Source organism: Jaculus jaculus, chromosome 16, assembly GCF_020740685.1.
Source record: "Jaculus jaculus isolate mJacJac1 chromosome 16, mJacJac1.mat.Y.cur, whole genome shotgun sequence".
NCBI classification, from domain to species: domain Eukaryota; kingdom Metazoa; phylum Chordata; class Mammalia; order Rodentia; family Dipodidae; genus Jaculus; species Jaculus jaculus.
Window position 1 is genome coordinate 71,240,060 of NC_059117.1, and position 13,600 is coordinate 71,253,659.

The following is a 13,600-nucleotide window of genomic DNA, read 5'->3' on the forward strand; positions in this document are numbered from 1 at the left end:
AGTAGGATCCTGACCCCCCCCCTTTTTTTTTTTGGTTTTTTGAGGTAGGGTCTCACTCTAGCCCAGGCTGACCTGGAATTCACTATAGAGTCTCGGGGTGGTCTTGAACTCATGGCGATCCTCCTACCTCTGCCTCCCGAGAGCTGGGAATAAAGACATGCGCCACCACACCCGGCGGATCCTGCCTTTTAATCCAGTCTACAAGCCTGTTTTTTTTTTGGATAGTGCATTGAGGCCATTGATAATAAGAGTTATTATTGAAAGGTATGCATTTATTATTATTATTTTGTAGTGTTTCCTATTTTCCCTTTACTCATTTAACTGTTGAGTGTGGTTTATTTTTTCCTATTTCCTCCTGTGTATGTTTTGCTTTCTCTCTGGCATTAAGAATTCCTTCAACTATTTTCTGTAAAGCTGGTTTAGTTGTCATAAATTCCTTTAGCCTGTTTTTGTTCTGGAATGTCCTCATTTCTCCATCAATTTGAATATATATAGCCGGGTGTGGTGGCGCAAGCCTTTAATCCCAGCTCTTGGGAGGCAGAGGTAGGAGGATCGCCATGAGTTCGAGGCCACCCTGAGACTCCATAGTGAATTCCAGGTCAGCCTGGGCTAGAGTAAGACCCTACCTTGAAAAATCAAAAACAAACAAACAAACAATTTGGATATATATCTTTGCAGGATAAAGTAATCTTGGTTGACAGTTGTTACCTTTCAGAACTTGGAATACATCATTCCAAGCCCTTCTGGCTTTTAAAGTTTGTGTTAAGTAATCTGCCATTATTCTGATGGGCTTGCCTTTGTAGGTGGTTTGCTTTTTCTCTCTAACTGCTTTCAATATATTTTCTTTGGTTTGTGTGTTTCGTAGTTTAATTATAACATGGTGAGGAGAGGTTCTTTCCAGGTTTTGTCTGTTTGGTGTTCTAAAAGCTTCTTGTGGGCTGGAGAGATGGCTTAGTGGTTAAGCGCTTGCCTGTGAAGCCTAAGGACCCCGGTTCGAGGCTTGGTTCCCCAGATCCCACGTTAGCCAGATGCACAAGGGGGCGCACGCGTCTGGAGTTCGTTTGCAGAGGCTGGAAGCCCTGGTGCGCCCATTCTCTCTCTCTCTCCCTCTATCTTTCTCTCTGTGTCTGTTGCTCTCAAATAAATAAATAAATAAAATTTATTTAAAAAAAAATAATAAATAAATAAATAAAAGCTTCTTGTATCTGCATTGGCATTTCTTTCCCAATTCCGGGAAGATTTTTCTCTACGATTTTGTTGAAAACACCTACTAAGCCTATGGATCGAAATTCTCCTGTTATACCCTGAATTCTTATCATTGATCTTTTCATAGTGTCCGGATATCTTGAAATTCCCATTCATACCTTGCTATTTGCTTGTCTTTCTCTGTGTTATACTCTATTAGATCTGCCACCTGGTCTTCCAGTTTAGATATTCTGTTCTCTCTTTCATCCATTCTACTGGTGAGACTTCCCACAGAGGTTTTTTTGTTTGTTTGTTTGGTTTTTTTTTTTTGGTTTTTTTTTTTTTTTCATTTCATTAACTGTATTCTTCAGAGCTAGGATTTCGGCCTGGTTTTTCTTCAGTATTTCTGTTTCCTTACTCGTGTCTTGTAATAACCACTTTATTTCATTAAGCTGGTTTCTTGTTTTCTCTTTCAGAAGTTTGTTTTCTTCTTTGATCCCCTTCAGTTCTTCTCTCATTTCTTTGAGCATAGATACCATCATTGTCTTGAAATCTTTGTTAGGCATTTCATCTAAAACAGTCTCATTGCTGATCATTTCTCATGAATTTATAGTTTTGGGTGGGACTGTATTGTCTTGATTCTTTGAGTTTCTTGCTTTATGTTGTAGTGACTTTTAAATCTGGAATTGATTTAATGCTTGGGTTTTCTACTTATCTGCCATGTTCCCAGACATGGCAACCCACTCTATATACCCTCAGGATGTGAGTTCAAGGTGCCCAGGTATAGCTCTTGTCCGTTAACCAAGCCACAGAAGTAATCCTAAGTGTTGAGTGTGCTTGCTAAGCAAGTATTCTAGTGGACTGGGTGAAATAATTTACTGGCAAATTCTAAACTTCAACAGAGTAATATACATAATCAGTAAAAACCACCACAACGTATGCAATTGTGAGGAGGCTGATACGGAATTAAAGGAATTTGAGGCCAGCAAATCTTTCATGTCTCTTCTGTGATTATGTCCTTTTATTAGACTAATGGTCTAATAATATCACTTTAAGATTCCCTTCATACCCATTTCTTGTTTTCCTACCTTCTTCCTACATTAATTTGTTTCTGTGTTCTGTGAACACACCAAGCTCATTCACATTTTAGAACCACTGATTTTATTTTTTTAATTTGATTTTTTAGAGATATGGTCTCTTTATATAGCCCAGGCTGGCCTCAAATTCCTTTAATCCTCCCACACCAGCCTCCCCACTGCTGGGATTGTAAGTACACACCACATGCTTTGCTATACTTAAGTTTATTCCTTGTGTAAAAGTTTTTAAAAGTAAATTATGAAAATATGATATTGAATAATCATAGTACTATGTAGAAAAAACACAATTTGATTTAATGATTTAATTAAGTCCTTTTAATTTAGGATAATTTTAAAAAGAAATGGCCTCATTTTAACTAGTTAATTTTTTCAGGGGTAGTAAAACGAATCATTCCTGCAGTAGCTTCCACAAATGCTGTCATTGCAGGTAAGGAAAAAAAAATACTGCCTCTGAGTTTCGTTTTCTTTTTTTCCCTTTGTTTTTTCACTCAATATCTAAATTAACATTTCTGTAGCTACTTGTGTTCTAGAGTAAGGTGTAAATTAACCTGTCTAAACTAAATAAGCTGTTGGATCCCTAGTATATTTTTTTGGTATCAATATTGTTTTAAATAAAGTACTTACAGTAAAGGAACATTTTAGTGCCATATCTTTTTTTTATTTTTTGGTTTTTGGAAGTAGGGTTTCACTCCAGTCCAGTAGCCCAGGCTGACCTGGAATTCACTATGTAGTCTTAGGCTGGCCTTAGATTCACAGTGATCCTCCTACCTCTGCCTTCAGAGTGCTGGGATTAAAGGTGTGGGCCACGACACCTGGCTGCCATATCTTCTTTGTTCAGGTTTAGAGAGACTTTATTAGATTAAGAGAAGAGGGTGAAATACCGCTCCTGCCAAGAAGGAGGTAAGAAGGTGTAAAATCCACACTGTGATCCAAATTGTGGTCATTTATAAATGGGTGCTGAGCTAACCAGCCATGACACCAAGTTTTGGGGCTGACCTTAACCAACCATAATATTAGGATCTGATTTAAACCTCCAGGAATGCTCCTTACCAAGGAGGGGTTCAGATTGTTTATGGAAAAATATGTCTATGTAACTCCTTTAGGCAAGAGATAAGGAGAAGCCAGATTCTTCTCTGATCTAGTACCATATATTTTTTTAATTTATTGATTTTTCTTTTAATAAAAAGGTTACACACAAAGACACCTCCCTAATTTTGCTGAGGGTCTTAGGTGGGATTATTGATATCATATCTTTTTAATCATGTTGAATGCTCATTAATCTAAGAAGGAAAAAATATATATTGTCTGGATTACATGAAGCAAGCATACAAGTTGGTACTTTCTATATTTAAGATTATTTTTCATAAGTAGCAATTAAAACTTTATTTGAGCTGGGTATGGTGGTACACGCCTTTAATCCCAGCACTTGGGAAGCAGAAATAGGAGGATGCTATGAGTTCAAGGCTGCCCTGAGACTCCATAGTGAATTCCAGGTCAGCCTGAGCTAGAGTGAGACTCTACCAAAGATAACCACATTATTTTTTCTTATCTAAAACTGGCTTTTTAAGTACCTCATTTTCATTGAGTGCCTTTTATTTTTCCCCCCTTCAGCTGTGTGTGCCACTGAGGTTTTTAAAATAGCCACAAGGTAATGAATTTTATTTTAACTATGTATATAAATCCGTGTTGTGACTTGGCTAAGTAAGATAATTATGGACTTTTTCTCATTACAGTGCATACATTCCCCTTAATAATTACTTGGTATTCAATGATGTAGATGGGCTGTACACATACACATTTGAAGCTGAGAGAAAGGTTAGTAGTGTACGAATAATGGAAATAATTAAAAAAAATTCTTATATTTATTTATTTACAAGGAGAGAGTGAGAGAATAAAAAAACATGAATGAGAATGGGTGCTCCAGGACCTCTAGTTACTGCAAACTCCAGATGCACATACCATTTTGTGCATCTGGCTTACATGTGTACTGGGGAATTGAACCTGTGTCATTAGGCTTTGCAGGCAATTGCCTTAACTGCTGAGCCATTTCCCCAGCCCAAAATATTTTTGTATTTGTAAGCAGAGAAAGAGAGGAAGATAGACAGTTAGACAGACAGAAAGAAAGAATATGGCCTTCAGCTATGGCAAATGAACTCTGTTGGATGGATCTATTATAAAAATAGATTTAAAGCCGGGTGTGGTAGTGCACGCCTTTAATCCCAGCACTCAGGAGGCAGAGGTAGGAGGATTGCCGTGAGTTTGAGGCCACCCTGAGACTCCATAGTGAATTCCAGGTCAGTCTGGGCTAGAGTGAGACCCTACCTCTAAAAACAACAACAACAAAGAAAAAAGGTTTAAAGCTGGGTGTGGTAGTGCATACCTTTAATCCCTGCACTCAGAGGCAGAGGTAGGAGGAATACTGTGAGTCCAAGGCCAGTTTGGGACTACATAGTGAAGTCCAGGTCAACTTGGGCTAGAGTAAGACCCTACCTTGAAAACAACAACAAAATAGACTTTATTTAAAACATGAAAAAATTTTCATAGGAAATATACAAAGTTATAAAAAAATTGATTTCCAGTTTTTTGTCTATATAGATATTGATACTGGTTCATATACTAATGTAAATTATGTTTAATTTTTTAGGAAAACTGCCCAGCATGTAGCCAGCTTCCTCAAAATATTGAGTTTTCTCCATCAGCTAAACTGCAAGAGGTTTTGGATTATCTAACCAATAGTGCTGCTTTGTAAGTGTTCTGAGGATTTGTTATATTATGAAAATCTTATTTTGTTGTTGTTTTTTTTTTTTTAAGGTGGGGTCTCGCTCTAGTTGAGGCTATCCTGGAATTTACTATGTATTCTCTGGGTTGCCTGGAACTCATAGCAGTCCTCCTACCTCTGCCTTCCGGGTGCTAGGATTAAAGGCGTGCACCACCATGCCTGGCTGTGAAAAATTTTTTAAAAATTAAAAATAAGAATTTTGTGCCGGGCATGGTGGCGCACGCCTTTAATCCCAGCACTCGGGAAGCAGAGGTAGGAGGAGCGCCGTGAGTTTGAGGCCACCCTGAGACTACATAGTGAATTCCAGGTCAGCTTGAGCCAGAGTGAGACTCTACCTCAAAAAACCAAAAAAAAAAAAGAATTTTAAAATGAAATATTTGTTACTTTTTTCTCTTGATTATATTTAGGCAAATGAAATCACCAGCTATCACGGCCACATTAGAGGGGAAAAATAGAACACTTTACTTACAGGTGAGTAGTATATTCATATTTAATTTTATTCAGAACATTATGTTAATAGCTAAATTTCATTTTAATGTGCTATCCACTAAAATAATGATGTTTTCTAGTCAGTAACCTCTATCGAAGAACGAACAAGGCCAAATCTTTCGAAGACATTGAAAGGTATTTTAAGAAAATATGTATGTGTATATATGGTTTTTAATTTTTTGATAGAAATATAAAGTGCTTATTCCTGATTTGTGTTTTACCCATCTCCATGTATCTCTTTTGCAATGCCAAATCCAATCTTTGCATTTGGTCTGCAAATGACCTACCACACTGTGTTATATCACCAGTCCTTGGTGTTTTGAGATAGGTTCTCTTTGATGTAGCTCAGATTAGTTTTGTTTTCAATCCATGATCAGCTCATAATTATTTATATCTATAGAAATAATAAAGTTGATTGTTTTTTTTAGTAGAAAACTAAAAAAAGCCTACAATAAATCAAATATTATCCTGCTTTAATAGAATAGAATTTTAAAACTTATCTGGATCAGAAAAGTATACTTTGTTATGTATATGTGGGTTTTTTTTTGTTTGTTTGTCTTACATTAATTATACTTTTTTCTATTTTAGAATTAGGGCTTGTTGATGGACAGGAACTGGCTGTTGCTGATGTCACCACACCTCAAACTGTACTTTTCAAACTTCATTTTACTTCCTAAGGAAAATAAATCTGTACATAATGGAAAACTTGTAGAAATAATATTCTTTATGAATGCTAAAAAATCTGATTGAAGAGCAGGGGACCCCACCGAAATGGAAATTTAATTGATACCACTTTTAGCATTGGTGTCATGAGAATTTGACTTTTATATATATATATGCACACATGCGCACGCACACACACACACCACACACACACAGCAAGCTACCCTTCTTTAACTTTGTAACTTTCTCTTGAAGACTGAACTTTGGGGTTGGTGCTTATACATGTTTTCATTAGTAATATGGGAAGTAATGCATGGAGAGAAAGTTTTTGAGCAAATGTGTTGCTTCTTTAAAGGAGGAGGCAAATCTCTCTTTTGTGTAAGTTATATTGTAGTCAAAAAAATGCCTTTCTCAGCTTTCATTTGAACAACCACATGTACAAAAGATGTGTCCTTTAATTGAAATGAGGAAATAAGTTTTAAAATAGCATTAAAAATTATAACAATATCTGGAGTGTATTGAACATGGGCTGTTTCTTGATTTAATATCCATTTAAATTGTGGTTATCCAAATGTATATTATAACAAAATTTATCTTGTCCATAATAATTTGTAAACAGTATTATAGCTAAATATTTGTGCATGAAATGGGAAATATTTTTATGTGTTATTTGCAGTGCCATAGAGGCCAGTATGCACAAATTTAAACCAACACATGGCTGTTTAAAAAATTAATGTTTAAACAGTTATCACTGATGCATTTGCACTATTTATTAATAAAATTATACATTGTCTACTTTTTTCAAAAACTCTTTTTAAGTATATTAATGATAGTAAATAGTTCCATAAAGATGTAAGAATGGCCGGGCATAGTGCCGCCTGTCTTTAACCCCAGCACTGGGAGGCAGAGGATCACTGTGAGTTTGAAGCCACCCTGAGACTCCATAGTGAATTCCAGGTCAGCCTGGGCTACAGTGAGACCCTACCTCAAAAAAAAACAAAACAAAACAAAAAAAAGATATAAGAATAGTTTTTCAATTTTTTAAATTTATTTGCAAGGAGAGAGGGAGGAAGGGGGGGGGAGATATGAATGGAGGCACCAGGCCCTCTTAGCATTGCAAACAAACTCCAGATGCATGTGCTACTTTGCGTATCTGGTCTTATATGGGTACTGGGGAATCAAACTAAGGCCATTAGTGCCTTTAGCCACCAAGCTGTCTCTGCAGCCTAGTTTTCTTTAAATATTTAACAGAATTGCTAATGCCAGATTTTTAAGTGTACTTAAATTACTACTTTTGCTACAGTGATTTCCATAGTAAAGACAGCATAATGACATGAAATGGGATAACTATATGCATATGTTATTTTTTAAGATTTATTTTTATTTTATTTATTAGAGACAGAGAGAGAGAGAGAGAATGGGCATATGCAGGGCATGTAGCCGCTGCAAACAAACTCCAGATGCATGTGCCACCTTGTGCATCTGGCTTATGTGGGACCTGGAGGATCGAACCTGGATCCTTAAGCTTCACAGGCAAGCGCCTTAACTGCTAGGCTGTCTCTCCAGCCTCTGTGTGTGTGTGTGTGTGTGTGTGTGTGTGTGTGTGTGTGTGTGTGTGTATAGTTTGTTTATTTTTTGTTTGAGTTGGGGTTTCACTCTAGTCCAGGCTGACCTGGAATTCACTATGTAGTCTCAGGGTGGCCTTGAATTCACTGTGATTCTCCTACCTTTGCCTCCTGAATGCTGGGATTAAAGGCTTGTGCTACCACGCCCAGCTAGATAACTATATTTTTATACTAAGGACTCTTCACACGTCTTTGTTTTTTCAAAAAGACTAAGCCTAAAATTAAAGACAAATTCTAACAACAGCTGAGTTGTGGGCTGGAGAGATGACTCAGTGGTTAAGGTACTTGCCTGCAAAGTCTAAGGACCCAGGTTCAGTTCCACAGTGCCCACGTAAAGCCAGATGCACTAGTTGGTTCATGTGTCTGGAGTTCGTTTGCAGTGGCTAGAGGTCCTGGTGCACCAATTCTGTCCCTCTCCCTCTCCAAATAAATAAATAAATAAAATAAAAAACTACATTGTGGTAACTCATTTGGAAAGTGCAAAGCATGCTTCCCCACCACCACCACCTTTTGGTTTTTAGAAGAAGGGTCTCACTTTAGCCCAGACTGACCTGGAATTCACTATATAGTCTCTGGGTGGCCTCAAACTCAAGGTGATTCTCCTACCTTTGCCTCTTAAATGCTGGAATTAAAGGCATGCGTCACCACACCCAACACCAAAACATGCTTTCATTCTTTGCAGTTTTTTTTTTTTAATTTAATATTCATGTTATTTATTATTTGAGAAAGGGAGGGAGAAAGAGGCAGAGAGAGAGAATGGGTGTGCCAGGGTCTCCAGCTGCTGCAAGTGAACTCCAGACACATGCACATGCACCAGCTTGGTGCATCTGGCTTACGAGGGTCCTGGAGAGTTGAACCTGAGTCCTTTGGCTTTGCAGGCAAGCGCCTTTACCATTAAGCCATCTCTCCAGCCCAGTTTTTTTTTTTAAGTCCCCATTTCTCTGACTTTATTCTAGCAGCCATGGTTAATAATGCAAATCACATATGCAGTCAAGACAAAATGAAGCGAATAATACAAAATAAAGTAGACTACACAACAGACATAGCATGTAGCACACCAGCCTAGAACATTTACTCTCAGACCCTCACAGTGCTTGCTCCCAGACAAACTCCTTTGTGTCAGTGTCACAAGCTCTAAAATCCGCTGCCCAGGCTCACTCAAGACCATCCCTCTTTGCTTACCCAGCTGCCATCATGACCATCTCAGACCACATACAGACACATCGTCTTTTCCACCCTCAGGGCCTTTGCACCACTCATGCCTCACTCTTGGAACAGTCCCCCTCCAGCTTCCAGCCTCCCTGTGCCCTAGTCAAGAGTTTTATCAGTTTCAGAAGAACCCTGGCCTTTTGTTAAGTGATACTATGTAAAGAGAAAGTACAATTGATAGGTAGTGATGATTAATTCAATGCAATAGTTAAGTGTAACTAATTCAGCAGTTCTTAATTCCAGTTCACGTGAAGTCATCAATTCTGTGAGATAGGCTGTGCCAACACCCACCATGAAGCCTTGGTTAGATTACCAAGTCCTCTAGAAATTCTGCTTGACAAATGGACAGATGGATGGATGGATGGACAGATGGACAGACAGACAGATAAGATCCCAAGCTGGCTTGCATTTCACTGTCTATACTCAGTCTGCACATGTTCCTGTGATATTCCCCTGGAACTCAGCTCAAATAACTGTGTGATACACTGTTTGTAGGCCTTAGTGGACTTGTGTGATGGTGGATTGAACAAAGAAAGAGTCAAGTCTGCTATGGCTCAGAAGCCACTGGGCTGGGGGCTGGAGATCCAAGATGAATGAGACCCAGCTGCTGGCTTCAATGGCCTAAAGCTCTGACCAAGGGGTGACATCCTCATATGTAGCATTGCAGGGCCTGGGTTCAAGACATAAGTTCCTTCTTTTTTTTTGAGGTAGGGTCTCCCGCTAGCTCAGGCTAACCTGGAATTCCCTATTTAGTCTCAGGGTGGCCTCCAACTCATGGCAGTCCTCCTAAGTGCTGGGATTAAAGGTGTGTGCCAACCATGCCTAGCTGTTGGGAGTTTTTTTGAGGCAGCTTGCTAGGTAGGTAGAGAGAGAGAGAGAGAGAATGGGCACACCAGGGCCTTCAACTGCTGCAAACAAACTCCAGAGGCATCACCTTGTACATCTGGTTTATGTGGGTCTTGAGGAATTGAATCTGGGTCCTCTGACTTCTCAGTCAAATGTCTTAACCTCTAAGCTATGTCCCAGGCCCCCCACCTTTTTTTTTAAGTCTGAGCAGGGTGTGGTGGTGCACACCTTTAATCTCAGCATTTGGGAGGCAGAGGTAAGAGGATTGCTTTGAGTTTGAGGCTACCCTGAGACTACATAGTGAATTCCAGGTCAGCTGAGCTAAAGTGAAAATCTGCATTTTTTTTGTTTGTTTTTGTTTTTCGAGGTAGGGTCTCACTCTAGCTCAGGCTGACCTGAAACTCACTATGTACTCTCAGGGTGGCCTCGAACTCATGGTGATCCTCTTACTCTGCCTCCCAAGTGCTGGGATTAAAGGCATGCACCACCATACCCAGCTAAGTTGCAATTTTCTGTTCAAAAGCTTTGTGGTATACCAGTAGACTTTCTTCTTTTAAAGAAGAAAGAAAAAACATATATAAATGGTATAGTGATGGAAACCAGGGTGCCAGGCATGCGAGGCAAGGACTCTGCCTCATTTATTCTTTCTAGCTCCATATTGACAAGTTAAGTCTCAAAACCACACAGGGTAAGTTTATATACTTTATTTTATTTTATTTTTCTGATCAAGGTCTCAGATTTATTCAGGCAAACACAAGCTTATATACTGAAAATAAAACTTTCCACACAGTGCCTACGTGCCTAAAGTCTGCTCCGCAAATGCCTCTGTGTCTGAAGACTGTATGCCAAGGCCATATGATAAGGCCTCTGTGCCCGGAGATCCAAAAACAGCTTCAGTTCTCATGGTCAAAGAGCAGCTACAGCTCCCAACAGTATGTGATATAAGTGATATATACTTTATTTTTAAAAGATTAGAGAACCCTTATATTTACGCTGCTCTCACTTTAGGTAGAGAATCTTCTCTTTTCAGATGGCAGTGACCTTGGGATGACTCAGAAGGTATCATAGTGCTGGAAAGAAGTAACTGAAGTACTGAGTAACATCCCGATCACACCTTCCAAGGCTCAGGGTCTAATGCAGAAGAGGTGGTAGAAAAAATGTAAGATGGGCTGGAGAGATGGCTTAGCGGTTAAGCGCTTGCCTGTGAAGCCTAAGGACCTCGGTTCGAGGCTCGGTTCCCCAGGTCCCACGTTAGCCAGATGCACAAGGGGCGCACGCATCTGGAGTTCGTTTGCAGTGGCTGGAAGCCCTGGCGCGCCCATTCTCTCCCTCTCCCTCTATCTGTCTTTCTCTCTGTGTCTGTCACTCTCAAATAAATAAATAAATAAATGAACCAAAAAAAAAAATTTAAAAAAAAAAAAAAAAAGAAAAAATCTAAGAGCCAAAGGAAGGGTAGGACTCCTTACAACGTGATCCCTCCAGACATAAAGTGGCCTGGATATCCATGACCTCATAGTGCCTGACACTACCTATACAAGACCCTCATAAGAGGAGGAAAAGATCATGACATCAAAATAAAAGAGAGACTGATTGAGATGGGGGAGGGGATATGATGGAGAATTCCAAAGGGGAAAGTGAGGGGAGTGAGGGTATTACCATGGGATTTTTTTATAATCATGGAAAATGTTAATAAAAATTGAGAAAAAAAAATGATTAGAGAGCCAGGGATGGTGGTACACACCTTTAATCCCAGCACTCAGGAGGCAGAGGTAGGAAGATTGCTGTGAGTTCAAGACCAGCCTGGGGCTAGATTGAGATCCTAACTTGAAAAAAGAATTAGCAATTCAATGTATTAATTCTTTCAGCCTTTAATCCCAGCACTCAGGAGGCAGAGGTAGGAGGATTGCCATGAGTTCAAGGCCACCCTGAGATGACAGAGTTAATTCCAGGTCAGCCTGGACCAGAGTGAGACCCTACCTCGAAAACCAAAAAAATAACAAATAAAAAAATAATTCTTTCAACAAATTTTTTATTAGCTTACATAGAATCAGGTTAGATTATGGTACTTTCATAGTGTCGTCCCCCCCCCACCGCCTGTTTTGGGGCCTTTTGTCCAACCTAGCCTATCTGCTTTCATACTACATGTTTCCTTCTGTCATTTCCCATCTTATCATCTCCTTATCATCTCTTGTTCTCTTCTTACATTCTCCTATATAGAATCATAGCCCATACTCAGTCAACCAGCTTTTATTTACATACATACCAACATTAAAAGAATCAAGCTGGGCGTGGTGGCACATGCCTTTAATCCCAGCAATTGGGAGGCAGAGGTAGGAGGATCACCTTGAGTTCAAGGCCACCCTGAGACTACATAGTGAATTCCAAGTCAGCCTGAGGTACTGTGAGACCCTACCTTGAAATACAAAACAAACAAAAAAGTTAGGATCCACATATGAGAACATGCAATTTTTGTCTTAATGGGCTTGGTATATTTTTCCCAGTTCTATTTATTTTCTTGCAAATTTCATTTTTTTAAATTTATTTATTTATTTGAGGGGGGAGAATGGGCATGCCAGGGCCTCTACCCACTGCAAACATTCTAGAAGCATGGGCCCCCTTGCACATCTGGCTTATATGGGTCCTGGAGAAACAAACTGGGATCCTTTGGCTTTTCAGGCAAAGGTCTTGACCGCTAAACCATCCCTCCAGCCCTCATTTATCTTTTTTTATATATATTTCTTAATTGACAACTTCCATGATTATAAACAATATCACATGGTAATTCCCTCCCTCTCCCCCCACTTTCCCCTTTGCAATTCCACTCTCTTTCATATCCCCTCCCCCTCTCAATCACTCTCTTATTTTGATGTCATCTTTTCCTCCATTTATGATGGTCTTGTGTTGTTGGGCCTTGAGAGGCCCGGATGTGAGGCCTAGTGGAACTTCCTAAGCCTAGCTAAAGTTTGGCGACCTGTCTCTGGCCAGCTATGACTCAGTAGGGCACCAAATTGCCTCTGCTCTGCTACTTCTGCAAAAAAGTTAGAGTTCCCACATGCTCTTAGAACCAGTCATTTCAAAAGTCACGGTATACTATTGGCCCTTACACCTCATCCTTTCCTGAGATCCCTGCCTTCGTTCTCAATGCTATATAATCACCTACCTGTTACAATAAAGTGAGATCCTGCTTCGACAAGTCTCCAGACTCAGTGTGGTTTTTCTCCAGTGCTTAGGAGAGGTATTGGGTAGTGGACACTCACCATCCCGCTCAGCCCCAGGAAGAGACCAACGGGCCCAGCTCTCCCACAGCCCTACCTGCCCGTGAGCCTGGCGTTGTGTAGGTAGTGTCAGGCACTGTGAGGTCATGGATATCCAGGCCATTTTGTGTCTGGAGGAGCATATTATAAGGAGTCCTACCCTTCATTTGGCTCTTACATTATTTTGGCCACATCTTCCACAATGGACCCTGAGCCTTGGAAGGTGTCATAGAGAAATTTTAGTGCTGAGCACTCCTCTGTCACTTCTCAGAACCATGATGCCTTCTGAGTCATCGCAAGGTCACTGCCATCTGAAAAGAGAAGGTTCTCTAACCAAAAGTGAGAGTAGTATTAATATAAGGGTATGAACATTAAGAGAAGTGCTTACTGGATTTTGGTGAGCATAGTATACACACTTAGCCAAACAGCAGCAGACGTTACAACCCTAGGGCT

At 39.8% G+C, this 13,600-nt stretch overlaps 1 protein-coding gene across 2 annotated transcripts in view; it reads left to right on the forward strand.

Annotated features, from left to right (window-relative positions):
• Window positions 1–7,006, forward strand: part of Uba3 (ubiquitin like modifier activating enzyme 3) — a 41,276-nt gene extending 34,270 nt beyond the window's left edge. For both annotated transcript variants that reach the window (XM_045136035.1, XM_045136036.1), the window contains 7 exons: window positions 2,656–2,709; window positions 3,894–3,930; window positions 4,016–4,097; window positions 4,927–5,027; window positions 5,469–5,532; window positions 5,631–5,685; window positions 6,139–7,006. In XM_045136035.1, coding sequence (XP_044991970.1) covers window positions 2,656–2,709; window positions 3,894–3,930; window positions 4,016–4,097; window positions 4,927–5,027; window positions 5,469–5,532; window positions 5,631–5,685; window positions 6,139–6,227 — 482 coding nt within the window. In that variant the 3' untranslated portion in view covers window positions 6,228–7,006. The remainder of the gene's footprint in view (window positions 1–2,655; window positions 2,710–3,893; window positions 3,931–4,015; window positions 4,098–4,926; window positions 5,028–5,468; window positions 5,533–5,630; window positions 5,686–6,138) is intronic.
• The last annotated feature ends 6,594 nt before the right edge of the window (window positions 7,007–13,600 follow it).